General features: G+C 40.9%; 1 protein-coding gene across 1 annotated transcript; it reads left to right on the forward strand.

Annotated features, from left to right (window-relative positions):
* The first annotated feature begins 5,065 nt into the window (after positions 1 to 5,065).
* LOC125323960 (p53 apoptosis effector related to PMP-22-like) lies at positions 5,066 to 19,959 on the forward strand. Its single transcript, XM_048299361.1, has 3 exons — positions 5,066 to 5,518; positions 19,159 to 19,302; positions 19,577 to 19,959. Exons 1-3 carry the CDS (start codon positions 5,308 to 5,310, stop codon positions 19,789 to 19,791), a joined length of 570 nt encoding a protein of 189 aa, XP_048155318.1. The 5' UTR covers positions 5,066 to 5,307; the 3' UTR covers positions 19,792 to 19,959.
* The last annotated feature ends 1,162 nt before the right edge of the window (positions 19,960 to 21,121 follow it).

Consider the following 21,121-nt stretch of genomic DNA (forward strand, 5'->3'; position numbering starts at 1 on the left):
GCCATTACAGTCCCTTTTCAGGAAATAGCCTATTTTTAAGCTCTCTTTGTGTTAGCAATCCCTTACAACAGGAAATAGAACTTTTAATGAAAAAAAATTTAGGTGAATTCTTATATATGACAATTAACTTCTGACTTGAAATAGAAAGACAAAACAACTTGCAAAACAAAACTTGGGAAAATCATAATTGGCATTTGGTATCATGATAGTAAGTTGAAAATGTTGCTAGGAGACCTCCATTTTAATTTCAGCCCTCTTGTCAAATCAATTTCATATCAAACATTTAAAACTGAAGAGGTAATTTCCATGTAACATGTTAGTTTCGGCAAAATCCTACTTTTGGCTAGAGAATCTCAAAGTGAATATTCCTGGCTGAAACCCTTAAAGATATGCTTGGTGTGCACGTCATATCTGTAAATCTCAGAGTGTTTAAACAAGTAGCTATTCGCAACTGACCCACAAGGCACAGCAGATAAAAGCCATTTCTTTGACAGAGAACTGTAAGTAGCAAGGCTGTGGCACCTGGGAATTACCTAAGTGAAGCTGATTTTATTCCTCTCCTAAGGCAACTGAGCTTTATGCTTTACAAGGAGTTACTATTATGATCCACTACAACAGGACAAGTATTCAGTTAGCTTACCTATGCCACAGAAAAGTTGTGGAGCCCAAAGCAAGTAGCTTAAGTAAAATCATCCCATATGTAGAACAGGACTGTGATGTACCACTCTAACTGCTTACTCACGGGTTCATAAAATCCCTGTATGCAACATGCTATGATTCTTTCATTCTATGATTCTGTATGCTCACCAGAGAACTTGTGCTCCTGACAGCCACTCAAGGAAGATACGGACACTCACAATGGTTACAAGTGTCCAGAGGCCATCACAGCTCCTAACTGAGTAGTTGATTTACAAGACACCCTTGATTTCAGCCTTTTGCCTGGAGAAAGGGGAGTTGACTGAACTGATTAAACTCCTACAGGGTACCTGTAGGAAATACCTGGGGATTAAACCTTGTTCCAATATGGAGCTTATCACGTCCTTTAGCAAAAACTAGCTGACAACTAAATCCATGCTCAGGCACACAGAGTCTTTGTACTTTCCTAATCTTGTGTTTTCCTTATTTGTGTTTTCCTAATACAGTCTTGAATTGCTTACATAAATGACAGTCCTGGATGCCACCCTGTGTTTGCATCTTGGGTGTTAAAACTTATTGGTTTGAACATGTAGTCTTGCTAAGGAGAGGAAGAAAGCCCTTTTGAGCCTACTGTTTGTCCTGTCAAGGCAAGCCTGCTTTGCTGACAAGATCCAGCCAGCGCTGCATGTGGGGCAGACTTTGGAGGTCCTGCAGCAAGCTGGTCCTGGATGACTCTTGCTAAAAATCTTAATAAAACCCTGTGGGAATTCTCCTCTGAGCTCAGCAGTCGATGAACAGAGGAAGTATCCAACATCTGCAGAGCTTTCCTGTGTTGTGTGGGACAAATAGAGGAAAGCTTTCCCAAATGCACAGCAGCAGGACTGAGCACCCACTATTCACCAGGTCATCACAAGCATCACGGAGAAGCATCATAGTGCCTGGCCATCACGGGAGAGTTCCTCAAAAAGGGTTGGTGTGGGCAAAACTACAGGATCTCAACTGCGTGCATTTTTGTAGGGGGGTGTTTTTATTTTGCAAAGAAGTAAAGTCAGGTCCTGTTCAGAATGTATTTCAAATGTCCTTGTAATTAACGTAAAGGAATTGCAGCTTGGATTACCCTGTGAACACTCCTGATGGCTAAAGGTCCTTTTCTACATGTGCTTGCTATGGAAGAAATATTAATCATATGGAGAACACTACTGCCTTACAGGCAGGGTACAGGGAGTGATCACAAGGTACAATTTGGCCGACTGAGTCGCATCACTGTATAGGCTGTGGTTGTAACAATAACTGCAGTGCAGCCCTTTCCAATGGGAAACCATAGATTGGCATTAGCAGAAAAAGAAAAGGACTTATGGTTGTAAATAGATTAATAAATATAGTAGTAATAGTTACAATATTTATGCTCAGAGTCACTTATTAGATGTAAGGTAGCACACAAGAGAACAGATCATAAAATAATCTCAGCAAAGTTTTAAAATCCAAACTCTGGGGACTTCTTATTTAGGAGCAGTGTGAACATTAAAGAATGAAAATGTGCTTGTTGCAAAAGTCACGCACCACATGCACCACAGCTGGTCAGCTTATGCCAATCCAGACATTTATCTAGCTTAGCTGACCAGACCAGAGACTAAAGGTGAATGAAAATATGCTGGCAGTGACTTGTTAGCTTCTTCTTTCACTAAGAAAACCATTTGTGTCTTGGCTGAAAAAGGCATATTTTTAATTCTAACTCTAATGCTGTAGAATTGTTTGTTTTATCAATATCCTCCTGCTTACTTGGTTACCTCAAGTAATAATGAAGATTCATTAGCAATACTTCTAGGTGCAGAAAGTGCACTACAATCTAACAGTTTTAGCTTTGATAATATATCTTCATTTTCAACAGATTATTCTGGTGTTAGCCAGGAGGGACTATCCACAGACACTGGAGAAGGAGAACAAGCATTTGCTTTCATGTAAACACCCAGCTTGTATATTGTAAAAGACAAAGCATGGAGAAGGTAAGTCATCACTTCATTTAAAGTTTCCAATCATTGTTCCTTGTTTGCCACAGGAGTATCAGAATTACATGAGATAGATACATCATTTTGTCACCTTTGGATATATCTCCCTCTCTACTGTTCAAGGTATCACAAATTACCCTTTTACTGAATGTGAAGATTGCTTGTAATTCTAAGTTACTTAAGGATGACAGAGGTGGGCAAGACGCAGAAACATCCGTGGTGACTGAACACTACTCACCTTTCTTTCACAATGTGATATTGTTCTCTGTGGTATCACCTTGCAAATGCTAGCATTTGTGACAGTATGCATTCATCCACAGGTGAGCTGTAATAGAAACTGCTGACAAATCCTTCAGTAAGTGCCTACCTGAAAAATGGCTGAGCATTCTAAATTCAGGGAGGGCCATTTTAGTCCTCAACAGACATTGGCTCTCAAATGCATGACAGTACCTCTCTTCATACTAGATTTCAGGGACAAAGTTGCTTGAATTTGATTTGCCTATTTCCTTATAAAGCTGTAATTTTGTGAAAGGTTGAAACTTGGCAAGAGACTAGATATAGAAAACTGAGTGAAGGCTTGTCTACACTCTACTACCACATTCATGAAGCCATCTTTTAAAAGCCATTTAATATCAAAACATGTGTTCTCTCAAACTTTTAGATTCTATTGTGCCCACTTCTACCTCAGCTGTGGCAACAGAAAGAACATGCATCTACAGACTTGGACAGCTTGCAGGTACCAGCATAGTGTACTAAGGTTGAGCTTCAAATGATATTTGCTTTAATGTAAATATTTTTTTAAATCATGAATAAAAAATTATATATTGCAGTGTTATAGAACAGGTAAATTATATTTTAAACATTAGGTTAATGATAACTGAATTTGTGGATAGCATAAATGTGGACTACAACGGAAGATACATTCTATTCTAAGGGAATGGTTGTTCCCTAAAGTTTACTCTACAAAAAAAAAGGTGAGATTGGCCCTTATTTCCAACTCAAAACAGCAGCTGAGGTGTCTTCATAGTTGGCTATGGCTTTCAGCAACACTCAAATTCAATGGCCAAAACAGTAAAAAAGTCTCCTGCTCTCACAGAAGCCTGTTGGATACCCCTAATGGACCTAAAGGACAACCACAGGGATACTGGACTGTCTGTGTCACAGGACAGATGCTGGCAGGATGCTTCAGCTGGCCAGAATGAGAGATAACACAGCCTCACCACGCTCATCTACCACCAGGCTAATGAGGTTATGTGAGATAACACATGCTGTCATATTAACTTCTTCAAACCAAATTCTTCATGGAGTCACTGTTTCTTCACTGTGCTGCAGCTCATTGCTGTGGATGTTCCAGTTTGGTTCTCTGCAAGCTCAATGCCTCTTCAGGCACAGAGTATCAGAGTAATGTAAATTATTAATTTCTTTTATTTAGGCCATTATTGATTTATGAGTATTCATTCAGAAAAATGCTGTGGAGTTTGCAGTTCAAAAACAGTTCATGGCTGTCACATTGCACCATGAGAGCTGCAATACAATAGCAAATTTCTTTGAGTAAATGTGGTCAGTACTTGGATGCAGCCCCACCTGACAAAATCCACCATGTGAGCAAAGGATACTTTGCATCCTCTGGGCTTAACTGTGTTTCACACAAACCAGCTTTGATCAAAGGCTGCAGCTGCTTTCACATGTAAATGCATTTGGGCCCTACCAAAAGACTAGGTTGTAGCACGTGTTAGTTCAAAGGGAGAGTGCAGGGAACACAGCAATATGGCTTCGGAGCTGACAGACAGAAAACTCTGCCCTGCACTCCCAGGGCATAGATGGCTCATCCCTGCGTTGCTCTCAGCAGCCGCAGACAGGCTCTGACAGGCCCCAGGCAGTGCATGTACAGCCAGATCCACACACGGGGAGTGTTTGTGAGGCTCAGCCAAATCAAAACTCGTGTTTTGTTCTCCCAGTAAGGCTATATCCAGATCATAATATATTTTTAACAATAAACTTTGGTTTTGTTTTCCTCTGTACTTATGCCCCAGAAGGGGAAGAGAGGGCAGTCACAATGTTTATTGTCTTAGCTTTATAACAGCTATGGGAATTTCTTTAATTGTAAAAAATAAGGTATGGTTTTATTTTTAAATGGCGTCCAAGAAAGACAACTTACAGCCTCCAGGTGGCAAGTTTCAGAAGCATCTGCCATGTCACGCAAATCGTTCCCTCTCATCTCTGCTTTCACCTGCCACAGTGCAAATACCTTAGAAGATAGAAAGGTGTAAGCAGAGCTCTGAGATGCTCCTGCTGGTGGGAATGTCAGGAAGGAAAGTGTTAAATGCTGAGGATAAACAGCTCCCGATTTGTTACCTAGTCAGCAGGGCAGAGAAGATCCCACAGATAAACCCAGCCTCGAAGCTTCTCCCCAGCTCAACTGGTTATTGCTCAGCGGCAGCTCTTACTCATCTGAATCTAGGTGGAGCTCCTTCCCTCCCTCCATCCCTCCCTCCCTCTCTGCCGTGTCTGTCCTGGCTGAAAATCTTTTCTCCAACATCTGCACACGTGCTCATAGGTACGGGCACCACCCTTCCAGGAGCTCTGCAGGAGCACCCATTGCTTTGCACCGCTGAGCCTGTGGCAGAGAGGGACATCCTCATCCCACCACCACCTGCCCTGAACCATGGTGAAGTACGGCCTTGACTACACGCGCTGCAGATGGATCCTTCCCCTGCTCCTGGGCATAGGAGTCATCTTCGGTATCATTGCACTGGCGGGCAGGGGCTGGCTGGAGTCGCAGACCTTGCCCTATGTGCAGCAAGCGTCGCTGTGGCAGAACTGCAGGAGGCCTGCCCAGGGTGGGGAATGGAGCTGCGAGTCCCTCATGGGCTACGGTAAGCGCCTACAGGGGTGGTGGGGAGCAGGCTCTGAAGCAGAGGATCACATCCCCCAGATCACCTTCCCTCAGCTCTCCTAACTCTATCACCCAATATCTGGCATTTATATATGAAGCCATGGGCAATAGGGACTGTCTCTGAAATGCACCAAGGCTTTTGACTAACTGGGTGAAGAAATAAATGCCCTCACACCCCTGTGCAGAAAAAAACCTAGCGGATTACATAGTACATAAAAACCCACACATGGTATTTTACCAGTGCAGAAAATAATACAGGATTTTCTTCCTCTCTTAGAAGAAGCTGGTAACCTCACTAATCACTGCTTTTCAGAACTTAAAGGCTACTGGTGATCAAACATCCAAACAACAAGTTGTGTGGGTAAGCCTGGCATTAGTGTGACAAGCGGGTCTGAGTGCCAGGAAAAGGGAGGTAAAAATGTAAGATCGTAGGAAGATATTCCCAGGGAGTGTCAGGCTACAGAATGCTGCCCTGAAACTGCTCCAGTAGGTGGGTCGTGTGAAAGAGTCTCCTTGTGATTATGAAAGAGAGCTTTAAGAGATGAAAGGATTTCTTGTTCGTACTAAGTTTTGGGGAAGCATGCTATTAAACATGTTGACCCAGGTACAATCTTCAGCTTAAAAAGGGTGGGAGAATACCCCAAGAGAAGGGTCACTCTGGATGTGCTCTGTTTCTTTTTTTTATTTCCTTTTTTTTTCTTTCTGTGTATTTGCTATTGGCCATGGTCTGAAACAAGTAATTGTTAATGAAGGGCTGTTAACCTGAGCAGGGAAGAAAGTTCAAGAGTTGTTACAATTTATGCTAATTCGAATTACAAGGAAGAACCTTTTCTCTAGGGCTCAGAATCTCAGCTGTTCTTGTTAAAAGTAAGCGTAAAAGCACTTGCTGAAGCAATCTCAGGGATCATTTATTACAGCATTTCAAAATTGTTCCTGAAGGTCTATTGTATGTCATGAAACTCTACCTTCTATGCACAAAATTCAGCTATAATGAGTTAATTGTAGCAGGCCTCTGTGAGTGTAGGGCTCCAGGCATGGCCAGCTCCGCTGAGCATTACCATGCAGTCCTGCTCTGTGGCTGGGCTCCAGCATCAGCTCTGTGGCTGGGCATAAGTCAAGCCAGCAAATTGGCCTCTGCTGCATGGCACTTGAGAGCAGGAGAAAGAACATGATGCTTAGTACAGGGCTTCTCAGTCCTGAGTTTCCTCCTAAGTTTCCTGAAAAGCGAGCCCTCCTCTTGATCTCCAGGTTAGGCCCTGGAGAATGCTGTGAATGCCAGCTTTAACTGGATGGAAAACAGTGAGATGTTTCACCTTGCTTCTCTTGATAATGCAAGAGAAATTTCACCTTAGTTCCAGGACCTATATAGGTGTTTGGCATTTCACTTCCTTCCTTATCCTTCCTCACTCTCATAGCCTTAAATCCTGCAGCTATATGCCCAGTTTCCCACTGGACAGCATCTAGAGACAAACCAGGAAGGTCATCCTCTGTGTGGACTGTCCTGCAATGTCTGGGGTTACCATGAATCTCATCCACAGTGAGTCCAGCACTTTTAACACAAACATGTTGGACTCAGTATACACATGCAGAACATTACCCAGCAGGTACACTGGAGTTTCCACTGATGCTTCCAAAAGCATTAGAAATGCTGTTCATGAGCTGCATGACTGCATTATGCCCTAAGTAGGCATGCATCTATCATTTGACTTCTTCAAGGTGACTAGATACCTGGGAAGCCTAAGCAAATCCTCAAAATCCCCCTGGACAAAATTTCCAGGATATGTCTGGCACAACAGAGTCACTTAGCCAGTGAGAGAATGTGTGAAGGCTGTAGGTAAACAATGTGTGCAAAGGCCAGGTAACAGTGGGCTACCCTGCCAGGCTTCTGCCTCAGACAGATTATGCCACTAAAATGCAGGTCTTGCCCTTCACAGGGGTGACTTATCCCTGACCCAGGAGACTGACTGTTAAGGATGCAAACTCATGTCACTGTCCTGATCCTTTCCAGACCTTTCCCTCAGACACCTTCTCTCCAGAGGTGGGATGTGCTTAGATCCAGTCCCATTCTCCATTTTTCCTTGCTCAGTGACATGGGGTTGGGATTTTTCTTTTGTGACTCCCACCTTTTCTCATGCAGGGCAGAGATGGCTGATGCTGGTCTTGGATTCCACCCAAAAGACCAGGCCGTAAGAGCATCTCACTTGTGAGCATCCAGCTTTTGTGTTGAGCCTGATTTTACCTGCCTTAGTGATGAAATACAGTGTTTTAGCAATTCTGGGATTACATTTATCTACTATGCTCCAGAAAGGTCATGGAAAACAGCATTCAGCATCATGTTCTGTGGGATGTTTAACTTTGTGCCAAGCTAAATACAGTGCTGGTTAAACAAAGTGTAATTACACGCCTTCCTGAGTGCAGAGACAAAAGATGTCATGTAAACATAAAGGACAGAAATGTTTTACATCCTTCCTGAGATGAGATCTCTTTTCCCCACTCTGTTCCACAGTTTCCATCTTGTTTCTTCCAACCTTTACTCTCAGCTTCCCTGCCTAATCTGCCTTTGGCTGGGTAGGTTCTGAAATTCATCCCTCCTGCAGGGGTGGTTTCACCGATAAACATGGTATGTATGTGTACCCCAGCAGCTGCCAGCAAATATTGCCAACATGACTTGGACAGTGTAGTTATCTTAATCCACTACAGTCATCTTCGTCCTATCATAATTAGATGTAATTGCAACATCCTTGCAAGTTGTTAATTATAATGTGCAAATTCAAATCAAATTCTGCACGTGCAGTGTTTATAATTCCCCTTGAATCTCGGCTGTTTGCCTTAAGATATGTTTATACCGTCTCAAGACAAAAACCCAACATCAAGGTTGGTTATATTGGCAGGGAAGGAGGCTGAGTATTTCATTGGCTGTACCAGGGGAGTTTGGAGGCTTTGACTTTTTTTTTCTTTTTTTTTTTGGAAAGACAGCACTTATCTTCTGTGAAAGCATCTGCTCACCTGTGGTCTTATGCAAAGTTTATGAGCTCTGTGGAAAGTGAGAATATGAAGGGTTTACACACTCTGTTATCTTCTCCAAGACTTCAGATCATCTGCTTTAACCATATGACACTCATGCAGACTTTATCAAAGACTTTTGCTTTTCAAGCATGTTTAGTTCAAATAAATAGAACTTTCTAGGAAAAAGTATCCAGTGCATTAGGACACTTACTCAAAATGCATGGACTTCAGGATGAGGGACAGAGAGATTCATTGCTCTTGCTCTTCATTGTTCTTGCACTTGAAAAAACAAAGGGCTCAATCTTATGACATGCTTGAACATTTACAAAGAGAGATGAAGACTTTTTGGATAGATAGTGAGCAATATGGAATGTATCTGTGTGGGACATGGCTGAGCTTACAAAGAAAACACACAGGTTAAACCCCATCATGATGCTGGTACAGCACTCCTCTGTTTTTCTTGTTCTTCGGCCATATTACCCGCCTTGAACAAGGTGTGTCTTGCAGACCTGAGACATTTCTTCAGTATGTAATTTATTCCACTGCAGGCTTTGAAGATGTTTAAACATGTGTAGGTAAATACATAAGAAACATTAATAATCTTTATTTATGTTTAAAATAAATAAATAAATATTTAAATATAAATGTATATATCATAAGTATATCAAATTATTTATATAAATGATAATTACCAGATATTTCAGGGGAAATAACTGACTTTATTAGTCTGAATGTGATGCACAAAGGGTGAAAAACCTGTGACTCCACTTGTCCCATCTTATTTTCCACCCAGCCTTGCAGCTCTTCCATTTGCAGATGCTGCCATCAAAACAACTGAAAGTTTAAAGCTCTAAATGTATGTTGAAGAGATCATCTTATTTGCATAGTGCAAACAGAAATCTCAGGGAAAAAAATCAGGAAAAGGCATTTCCACATGGCAAGCAGAATCCACATCTTCAGTTTTTTTCACATCATAATATTAGATTATAGCTTTTTCCTGGGATGTGTGGAGGGTTTTGTGGCTGTGGAGATTAGTGGAGGAATGAATGATTTTGGCATCTGGAAAAGACACCTTCCTGCAGCTTGTCTTCCAGGCAAATAATGGGCAACTATGTTCTAGGTAATTCCAGTTTTATTTTGCTCTATGAATATGAATGCAATACTACAATATAAGAAGGCTAGTATAGTATGATCATAATGAACAAAAACTACTTCAAATATGACAGCAAATAAGTAAGGCTACAGGATAAGTGAAAGAAGGAAATGTTGCAAAGGTAATATCCTTTTGACAAAAAACATATTCTGCATCTCCATTGATGAGTAGACTTTCTTCCCTGTTTTGTCTGTATCAGGCTTTTGTTTCTGGGGAATCTTTTGCTACAATGAAGCACCATTTATTATTCTGGAGGAAGAACAATATGGAAATCACTTACTAAAAATCCCCAAATAAAGATAAAACAGCAAGATTACATGGTGTGGTTAGGATCAGTTTCCAAGCAGCAAAGCCCCTCTCTTGGTACTACATCTACCACTGGCCTTGCACTGCTGGCCACACAGCTCTCCCTCTGGAAAATTACTTTCTCCATCAGAGCAGTGACTCGTCACACTCAGGCACAGGACAAACCAGACACCACATTTTGCCACTGCCACACTACCTACATAAAACTGCTTTTCCTTCCCCCACATTCCCATCACATCTGACAGCCAGCACCTAATCCCAGCATGGGGAAACCCTTACTTGCCTCAAGATAAAGCAAGCACCCTGAGCAGAGTGACATGGGGACATTTCCAGAGGGACAGGATGGGATACAGCAAGGCCTGGGAGGAGAAACAAGATGTCCCAGTGGCTCTTTGACATCTGAGGGTGTCTCTACATTGGAATAGAAATGAAGTAAACAAGTAACTGTGCTTTTGAAGTAGGGACCAGCTTAAGTCATGGGGCCTTTATTGCAGATTTTTCCTGAAGTCAAGGTTCTGCACTTAACAGCTTTCAGATTTGGTAAAATCCAAGTAGGTTTGCAAAAATGTCTTTGCAGCTGGAAGGAGGCTGGTGAGGTTGCTGACCAGTTCAAGGAAGCCTGTGGGAGAGCCCAGGATGGAGCCCAGCTCTGCCCTGTGCATGGCCTGGATTAAAGGGCAAACCGTGACTCCTTTGACACAGGGTGAACTGAAAACGAAAGCCTGCTGCTTCTCCTTCTGTATTGTAGCATAAAATAGTTATATTTATATAAAATGATTGTCTGTAGTTCTAATGACACTGTTAGAGAAGCATACAGTTTCCTAAGACATCATTCTTTAATGTTACCTGAGACTAACCAGTGAGAAATGAGATTACAAGATTAGTTACTGAATAATGTAGAATACTCAATAATTATTCAAAGCTTATAATGAGAAAAAATACAGTCTCAAACATATAGCCAATGAAAAAATCACAACAGTGTATGTAAGGAATGATGCAAGAAGGAAAGAAAAAATTCGATTTTTCCCCAGCTTGTAGGAGACACTCCATTGTTTCTAAACAGATATAAGAGAAGGGAATCAAGGCCAGAGCATTTAATTACCATGACAATTTTTATTCCTTATCTGCAATTGCTAGCATGCTTTTCCCTGTAGTTTTAGAGTTTGTCCTTTTATAATTTCAGTGGCAGATTCATTTAATCAGATTCTCTTCTAAATAATAGTAATGCTCTTGAGCAATTAACTCTCCAGAGGGCAATTGCACTTGTAATCCCACCGTTTATTATGCAGCCTTCCCTTAATAATTACAGTTAGATTATATGGAAAAATAGCAATCATGTGGAGCATTCTCTTCTGCCCACCAGGAGATATGAACTTCTGGTGCCGAGGATTTTAAGATCCTCAACAGTTTGCATTGTCAGGCCCTGAAGTCCTTGAGAGAGGATTCCACTCACACAGGAGGCATCTCTGCTGAGAGCATGTGGAAACTTGCAGCCAAACTCTCCATCCTTTTCACCTCTTCTCTTCCTCTAGTTTATTGAGGTAATCTGATACAGCAGGGCTATAACAACATCTCCATAGCCTGAACAGTGATAAGAGCTGCAAGATGCATTTCAAATTCCACTGTAGGTTTGAACAGATTACTTAAGTAGGAAGGTGTTACATAGCAAAAGAAACAAAACTCTCTGAACATTTTTTCACATTTCTGTATCACTTCTCACTAGCAGCTTGTGTTGTTCTGAGAAACCTTAAACACACTGACTCAGTGAGCATTGTAATGCCATGTTTCTTCTTTGTCAAGTACCATTACAGAATAACTCATTGCTCAAAAATTCCCAGGAACTCAAAGCAGCTTGTGGAGTGCTGACACTAGCTTGTGTTCCAGAGGTTTCTAGCTTCCTTCTACTAGTACTAAATAACACTTCACATCACTTCAGTCCTGCTGAATTACTAATCTGAAACTGAATACATCTAATGTCACCTACTGTGCTGACATATGCACGCTGTGCCAAAATTAGGCCCCCCAAAAATAGGAAGTCTCTGTGCAGTTCATTTAACAACCTCGTCAGCAGGAAGCAGCAAGGGACAAAGATTTTCAGGATGCATTGTAAAAGCTGTTTCATTAACAAGAAGAGTAAATAAATTCAATATATTTTTATGAGCACTGAGCATGACTTCTGCTTATATGTTGGGGTTTTTATTTTGAAAATGGTAAAATTTTGCTTCTACCAGAAAATCAGATCCAAGTCCACAGCTGCTGTCTGTTAGTGGTAAATTCCCTAGTGCAAAAGGTGACTTTCAGCAAGGTTTCAAAACAAGTTTGTTCACAGCATAAAAACTGTAGATCAAGAGTGACAGCAGATCTTGGTGCACATGGAAGATTTAAATTCAGTGTTCGTTAGTCCCAAGTGACTCTGGGAATATAAAATTTAAAAAGAGATTTTTTTTGAAAGGTTCCACTATTTTGATTAAAAGTCCTAGTTCATAGACCGTGTTATCATGGAAATTGATTCTGTTTAATTCACATTAAATGTTTCAACCCACTCAGGGGTAATTAGGGAGCAGGTACATTTTGCTATTCTCATTAACTGAGCTTATGTAAATGAACCGATTAATCAATACCTTACCTGTTTTATTTACCTGACCCTCCCAAACCCCATGGACACATCCAAGTATAAGTAATCCTGCTTTAATTTAAAATAAATAGGAAAAAAATAGGAGGAAAAAATGTTACAGCATTAAAGTACATGAGGCTGAGCTTTAATCCTGAGATTTTCTCAGCGTGTGCACCTGCTTCTGAAGATAATGTGAGGTAGGGGTACTCCCTTACTCTCTCATGAGCAAACCTTTAATTTTGAGGCACTGTGTGCGCATTATTTTTAATAGCTAACTTACTCCCTTGGTGCTCCCTTTGATGATGGCTCTACACCCTCTGCCCCTTCTGCCTTCCCAGCACTAAGTAAGCATCAGGGAGCAGCCCTCATTAATACAAGATTTGCAGAAGTCAAACTTGTACTGAGCTTATGATGAGATGAATCTGAACCACTCCCTCAAGACGTAACTGCTCCTCCCCTCAAATTCAAGTCAGAATAGCTTCTAAGTTTAATTGCTTACCTCAGTAAGAAAGGAGGGTTGCAGATTACATAAAGGCCTTTGCCTGTGTTTGTTTGTGAGTGAAGTCAGTGGTGAGGAATTAATAGGTATTTCATTTAAAGGAGTTAAAGCCCACCAAGCCACACTGAGCTATCACTTTAGCATGCAGCTATGGACAAAACACTGCCTTCTGCTAATACATACTGTGTTTTATTGATAGAGGACCTACTCATAAAGGTTCTGGTTTTTAATGCTGTCGTTTAAAATCATTATTATGGGGTAATTGTCCTAAAGTCCTAATCCTTTCTCATTTATATGGGCCCTGTTACTAATCACAGAGAAATTTTCACAATGACATTATCCTAGTGTGAACCTAAATAGGTCATTCTCTGTTTCCATGGTTGTCTTTTAAATAGTGGCAAGCTAAATGCTGGTTCCAGCTCACATAAAAATGGCTTTTATGTTATGAGATAATACTCTGTTATTGAACCAGAAATACATATTAACAGCCAATGAATTCTAAAAAAGTAATGCTAGGGGGAAAAGAACAGAGTTACCAAAGAAGATGCCATATAGAAAGACTAAAAATTCTGTATGCCACTTCAAAAGACACAAATTCACACACAAAAAAAAAAATCCAAAGAAAAACCTCCAGTATTCACTACCCATGGGAAAGTTATATGGAGAATGAAGTTGTTTTAAGAATGATCCAGATGCAATGAAGTCAGAAACTCAGGAAATAGTACACCTCCGATCATACCTTTGATATTGTTTTCCTCGTTTTATTCTGTTCATAAATTATCCATGACTAATATGTGATTTTTTCTCATTTGTACATACTTCCTTTGAAATAATTTTCAGTCAATGGCTTCCAGTCTGCACATGCAGTTTATTCATAAGAAGCTGCTTTTGATAGTTTCCAATTTATTTTGGCTGTGTACAAACACATGCACACAGGTATTTCAATGCCAGCTCACGTGATCAGCTAACAATTGCAGAGATCATAGTGTGCATTTGTTTTCAGAAAGAGCGCAGAAATTTCCCAGAGTTGGCATGTTACAGAGTCAGTATTTCCAGAAGACAGGATTTTCCACGGGGTAGTGTTGCACAGGTAACACAGGAAATCCAGAGTCCTGATGATGTGGGTTAATGTGTCTGATGGACCACCTTAAGATTCATGCTAAGGGGACAAAAGTGTACTTTCACGTGGAAACTTTCTTGAGGAGAACAAACCAAAGGGAACCATTATCCAAAGGGGAATTGGTAAAACCTGGCCAAAGCAGTTCCTTTTCAAAGTGAAGCATGTGCTCTGCAGTGTTCGCCACACCCTGACAAAGAACATCAGGTTGAGAAACTCGAGTGAGTTCAGCTTTGTTTCCAAAATAATACTCTTTCCCTTTAATCAGAGTTGTTAAACAGGCTGAGCTCTGCAAACTCAGCCTAGAAACATTCTCATTACATGCAACACAGAGATGAATCGCTACCACTGCAGATTTTAGTTCTTGTAAGAATCACTTTGCCAGACTGCAGCTAGAACTGCAGGGTTTGTGTTTCTTTCCCTGGGTGATATGAAGGATAACAGAGCAAAATATTAGTCTGCTACATTTTCTTTCACTCCTCGCTGGTTCTTGTGAATTAAAGCTACCCTTCCTCAATTGCACAATTCACTGCACCGTAAAAATGATCAGTCAGCAAGAACCTCTAGATAATTGTTGGTGTCTTTGAGCTGGCAGTAAATATTTGTTTTTCTTTCCAATGCTAGTTGTGTATTTAGCTTCAAGCCAAGAGGAAAATTTAGAGAATTATGTTCTTATTGATTATACAAGGAGCAGTACTTCTGAACTCTCTGGGGTTGCTTTCAGAAAATGTCACCTAAGGAGAGACTCAGCAGTTCATGTGGTGTGGGAGTACCAGATTAAGTAAAACATGAGAATGTTATTGCGAATGTTTTCCCATGTTTTGAAACACATACACTAGGAACATAGACACTTGCCTTTGTCATGGGGGAAGTAGAGGTCACACACTGTTTTCAAGACACAGCAGCTCTTTTTTTGAAGGCACCATTTGGAGCATGAAAGATGGAAGGCTAAGGAAATACTAGGTTTGGTGGTTCAAAGTTTTGGCTCAACTTACTGCTGAGCAAGAAAGTTTGTTTCTTTATGTGTGAAGTGTTTACACTTTCATAAACTGTAAAATGTGTGAGGGAGTAAAGTCAGGAATGCAGGAAACTGGAGATGTTCTTAGTCCTGGGTGTCTAATTAAGTCCATCAGCTTCCCTATGCTGCAGCCAGATACAGGATAATCAGAATGTGTTTATATGGTGCAAGACAAGAGGTAGTCATGCTGCCTCCAAACTGAGATAGCTGTAATAGCAGAGTAATACATCTGTTATTATTGAATTCTGTCTCAGCTAATTATGTTGCTCATAAGATATCATGAGCTCTGTCCTGGCATGGATGGGCTCTTTCTGGTCTCTAAAGTAGCTCAGGTGTCTTCTGACACAGCAGGGAGTTATAGAAGTCAGGTGCTTATTTTCATTTTCCAGTGGTCACATATTACTGTATTCACTTTGGATAGCCCAGACTCTCACAAATCATTGCTGATTGACTTACAAAACACTGTTATCAGAAGCACTGTCCTTGCTCTGCTTGAGACAGGTTTGAAAACATGGGTTCTTCTTGCCTGTTTGGAGTAGCAAGGTCTTGTTTAAGACAAAATTGCTCAGATAATTGCCAGTTAGAAGGAGTTTTGAAGAGCGGGCAGTGTGTAGCTGCCCACAAACTCTTTCATAGTGTCCGCTGCTGTTCTTTCAGCTGATGCAGGAACTGGAAAAGGGAGAAATGGGACTGGCACCAAAGTGTTACAGGATCCTGCTGGTATTCAAGGACACTTCTGTATAAACACACATTTGTTTCCTCACAAGCATATTTTAACTCGTAAACAACCAAAACATCACCGCCATTTTTGGGACTGAGAAAACAGATCTCAAAAATTGCTGAATATTTTCACAGACTCAGTTTGATATCCTGTAACCTGCTGCTGCCTCTGTTTCAGTTTTTGATTTGGTGACAGGTGGACTGGGCCCTATCAGCTTTTAACTGCCCTCTCTTTACAGCCAAGAGTACTTTGAGTTGGTGTTGCACCTGTGAAGATTCTTTGGCCTGGAGTTCACATTTTTAAGAAAAAGCTTTGCAGATAGAACAATTTATTTATATTTTTTAGTCAATGTTAAAGAAAAAAACCCCAACAACATTGGAAGATAAGAAAATATTTGGGTCCAAATTAGCCACTTGCTTGTCAGTGTTTTTTGACCTCTGACATTTTTAAGGAATTTTAAGTCTTAGTTGTATTGGTAAAGAACTAAACTACTCTAGTACTCCTGGCTGGCAAAAGATGCAATAAACAGTTGCAATTATCGCTGCACAAAGCCTTTGTTACCTTTTACTCTAGAAAGGTAAGGTGTTTACACACTGGTCTTAGGCTACTGATAGCTGCTGCTTTTTGTGAAGGACAGATGAACTCAGAACACTGTTCCTCAAAAAAACCCATAGAGACTCACTCTTCCATATGCCTCTACTGCCTTGGAGCTGTGTATTGTCTTTCTTCCAACATTGAGGGGCTTTTTTTCTCTTTTGTAGAACTTAGAGCCACAAAATTGGCTGTTAGGTGATTGAGCAATGCCTCCAAATGGTGTAAGCATCCTGCAACAAGCATGTCTCTTCTTGCCATATAGCCAGTGCCCAGCGGGCTGGGTGTGCGCCCAATCTGCTTCCATACAGTCACAGCATTTGGAACACTGCTTCAGGAAAAACACCTGGGTGAGCCTGGCAGAGGAGGGAGGTGCTGGCATGGGCAAGGTGCCACCGCACATGGCTGCAGCCACCAGGCACAGCCCCCTGAGCGCCCAGCCCAGGCGCTGCTCCCACCCCAGGGCTTGGTGCTCTACCATCAGCTGCTCTTGCGAAGCAAGGCTGAGCTCTGGCAGATGCTCTGGCAGAGGGTGAGCTGGAACCCCCAGGATTCCTGGTGTGTCAGAACTTTCTGGGCAAGCAGCTGGGCTCTGAGTCTGCTCTGGGAAAGGACACCCGTTTGCCTGGGAGTCTTGTACCTAACCACAGGTTGTGCACCTAAGAAAAAACATCACCTCTAGATATTCTTGCCATTTCACCCTTTTGCCATAAGTATCCAGACCTCTCATATCCAAGAACAGTGAGGCCACCATTGCTGAGAAACTTCTCTTATGGCCAGGTGCCCCTATTTTTCCTGTTTTAAAGGGGTAACAGAGAGGCTGGGAATAGGAGCATCTTCAATGGGGTATATTGAGCAGTGTAAGAAATTACTCTTCTTAACTGTTTCTTCTGATACACTGCCTGAGGTGCTGTCCTCCCACCTGGGCCTCCACACTGCATACTCTGAGCCCCCTGTAGACTCCCAGAGAGAAGAGTTTGAGCTAAAACACTGGGCTAGAAAATGAGATGTAAGATCACCTTTCCTGTCCCTTTCAGTCTTCTCAGGCAGCTGCCTGTTTACTGGAAGAAGAATCCAGTTGAAAAGCCCTATAAGCAGACAGGAACTTTGTGGAATAAGAAAGACAATGGACATGGCATAAAACTGAAGATTTAGTGCAATAGCTACAATGGAGCAGGGGGAGCAGGGATCATAAAGTAGGGAGCATGTTGAAAAGCAAACAAAAGAGAAACTGGTTTTGATGGACTGAGGGGTGGAAAAGGATAGCTGGAAAATCCTGATCCATTTTTCTTGCCTAATTGTAATGGTGGTGTGGGCCTTGGGGAAAGACAGATTAAACACCAAGCTGTCACTCACTGGGGACAGGACGGCTGCTTTCATGCTTACCTGGCTCTGGTCAAGGGAAAGGCAGGACACTTTGCATTTTATTACTTCCATGCTTAAAGCAAACAATTTGATAGGTTACTTACTCAGTTTCAGAGGGAACTTTTACTGAACAGCATGCACTGCATTTAAGTTGAATTGTAATCATTGTCAGGGTTGTTTGGGCTGTGATAATTTTTTGGCACTGCTGCTGCATATATTTGATTAGAAGCCAACACTTGACAAAGGCATAGTGGCTAGATGAGGAGATGAAGTCTGTAGATGCCTAGCAGACTGCTTACTCAATTTAATACACAATTTAAAATGTGTCGAAGTGGATTTTTTACCTCCAGAAGAAGAGACACTTTGATCTCTTTGAGCAGTAGTTGCTCCTCAAGACTTGAAATATTAAATAAATATTGTTTTTCCAGTTGTTACGCCAACACAATATGCTTTGCTCAAACACGTTATAACATAAATTTTTACAATTTGAAAATGAAAGAATTGATATCCTGAACAAGCTTTTGAATTGAAGCAGTTCTAAATTTGGGCCAAAATCAGAGATCCAATTTCTCTACAAAACACATTCCAAATCCTTATCTCCATTTAGGACACAGAGCTAAACTAAGGCTGAAAGGCAGAAATCACTGATTTTTGACATTTATAAGCTATTTCCACACCTTTAAGTTTGCCAGATTGGTAGTGCTTTTATAAACACTTTGTTTCAAAGGAAGATTTTTATTAGTTTCAGGAACAGTTTAATTCTCCTTGTCTGTGCAAAACGAAGCTGGTTTTATGGCATCTGCTGAGGTAACATTCTGCTATTGAAGGACAGGGTCCATTCTTAAATCTTTAAAGCCATTTTTATCTTAATTCTTAATTGTTAAAACTAAAGAGTAAGCTTGCACCCAAGCCCCATTGCACTCTGTGTGAGAAGACAAAGCTGGAATCTTTATGCATTCTGCACTTAGTGCACGATTTCTTGTGGAACCGAAATGTTCACCTATAAGGGAAGAGAAAGCTCCCATGCTTTCTTTCTTGGGAGATGATCCTCTTTTCACAGGCTTTAAAATTAACCTTTAATTACTAACCAGAGAAAACCAGCTTTTGTTTGGTTTTGGGTTGTTTTTTTTTTTGTTTTGGGTTTTTTTGTTTGTTTTTTGTTTTGGGTTTTTTTGTTTGTTTTTGTTTTTGTTTTTGTTCCTTTCTAATGTATCTTCCTTCTGATTTCAGCTTGGGGAAGAGCTGCTGCTGCCACCTACCTGGTTGGCTTTCTACTTCTAGTCATCTGTTTTGCACTGGCCATCATAGCATTTGCCATTGACACACTTCGGTTCAACTTCATTCGTGGGATCGGAGGCCTGCTCTTTGTGGCTGGTAAGGCAATACATGGAGTCAAGCTTAGCTTGTGCAGATATATCCATACTAGAGCTGGTATCCCCCTCAGCTGATTCTATACCCAAGAATTATGTTAATAAATATTCTATGCCTGTGTGCACCTGAGATCTCTGTGAAAAATCAAAGTCTGTCACGGCACTGGATCGATTTTTGGATCCTCCAAAATATGGATGGGTTTAGCTGCAGGGATTATGGAGGAAGGCAGTGGTGCTGGGTGGTAAACATTTTTTTTTGTTTTCTCCTGTTTCTTCAGCTGTGTTCTCCGTCATGGGCCTGGTCATTTATCCAGTAAAGTTCTCATCTGAAATTGAAATGACAGGAATCAATATGTTCAGCTGGGCCTACGGCTTTGGCTGGACCACTGCCATTATGGAAATATGCTTGGGATTCTTCTTCTGCTGCCTTCCTAACTATGAAGATCAGATCTTGGGTAATGTCAAACCCACATATTTTTACTCTTCCCCATAAGCACCAGGAAAAATGTGTTCCTGTTCCAGAGATACCTGACAGACTAGCTACGTTTTTCAGAATATTGTCATCAGATGTTAGTAGAAAAGGCTGGAAACTTTTCTAATGTGTGTAGAAAAATGGCACTGGCATCTGCAATAAAGTTATCTACTCTATTTTGGACCTTCATATCTGATGTGGGTTATTAGATAAAGCACAAATTTTAAAACCCCTTGGTTTTCCTCATTCATTCCCATGGGTAGGATTTATGTGGATTCCATTACATCTCGAATACATTCATAATTGTAATTAAGTTCAGAAAAACTTATTAAACTGGCAATAAACAAAACAATGTGTATCATCTTCCTGAAGGAAAGCAACTCACAAAAATCCCATTTTGTATGTATCATCTTTAACCTGAAGATTTTGCACATTTTTCAAGAAGATAAATGCATTTACCCACTGACTGCCAAAGTAGTAAAGTACTTCATAGATTTGCTTCTATTTTTCATTCACTCACTTAAGCCATAAGGACAGAGTAAACAAGGGATTAAACTCCCTACCAGAGCCAGCATCTTGACTTTTCCTCATTCACATGTAATGTATATATTTCCAAATATTTGCAAGAGTAAGCAAGGACCACCACTAAACCCTGAAGAATCCTGGTGTGCCATTGCTGGTGTCAGTACAGAGTGGGCAGAGGAAGAGGGGATTTCAAGCCCCTTGTGCAACCTGCAGACCTGGTTTGATAAAGCTCCTGGAGTGGCTTTCTTCTTGGGTCTCTGACACTTTTTTTCTGCTATATCAAAAGCTATGACTTTTAAATACCCTGTTATACTGGTCCAGCTTTTTTATCCAGTGTGGGAAGGTCAGGTATGATTTCCCTACACCTCAGGAGATGAGCTGGAGCAGTGTGAGAGTAAGTATTATACAGTTGCTAAAAGGCCCCTTTTTTGTTCATTTGCTGTTCTTAGGTATTTTAAAAGTATGAAGTGTATACTGTCATATGTAACTGTAAAATGCATTTTAAAAACCCCTTACCATACTATATTAAAGCTCTCATAGAGAAAATCACATCATAAAACATCTTCCAGCATCTTATACTCCACAGTGCCTCAAGCCTCAATATACTGCAAGCACTGAAGTATACTCAAGATGCTGCTGGTTTCTGCCTTGCTAAACCTAACTTTATAACATTCCATTTATTCTCTTAAGTGAAAAAAATGGATAATATGTGATGTGGAAAAGGAGTCTCATCTACATTCTTAACTACTGAGGTTTATTAGCTTGTAACACATCTGCAATTTTGTAACTATGTGTACTATGAAAAGCCCTGCCAAGTGTTTTTTGT

Source organism: Corvus hawaiiensis, chromosome 3 (genome assembly GCF_020740725.1).
Source record: "Corvus hawaiiensis isolate bCorHaw1 chromosome 3, bCorHaw1.pri.cur, whole genome shotgun sequence".
NCBI classification, from domain to species: Eukaryota; Metazoa; Chordata; class Aves; order Passeriformes; family Corvidae; genus Corvus; species Corvus hawaiiensis.

Bases quoted from the DNA above. Each gene is read 5' to 3' on its own strand.
- LOC125323960 (XM_048299361.1), top strand. From the start codon at position 5,308: ATGGTGAAGTACGGCCTTGACTACACGCGCTGCAGATGGATCCTTCCC. The intron at 5,519-19,158 runs GTAAGCGCCTAC...TTCTGATTTCAG, and splicing joins CGAGTCCCTCATGGGCTACG to CTTGGGGAAGAGCTGCTGCT. The intron at 19,303-19,576 runs GTAAGGCAATAC...CTGTTTCTTCAG, and splicing joins AGGCCTGCTCTTTGTGGCTG to CTGTGTTCTCCGTCATGGGC.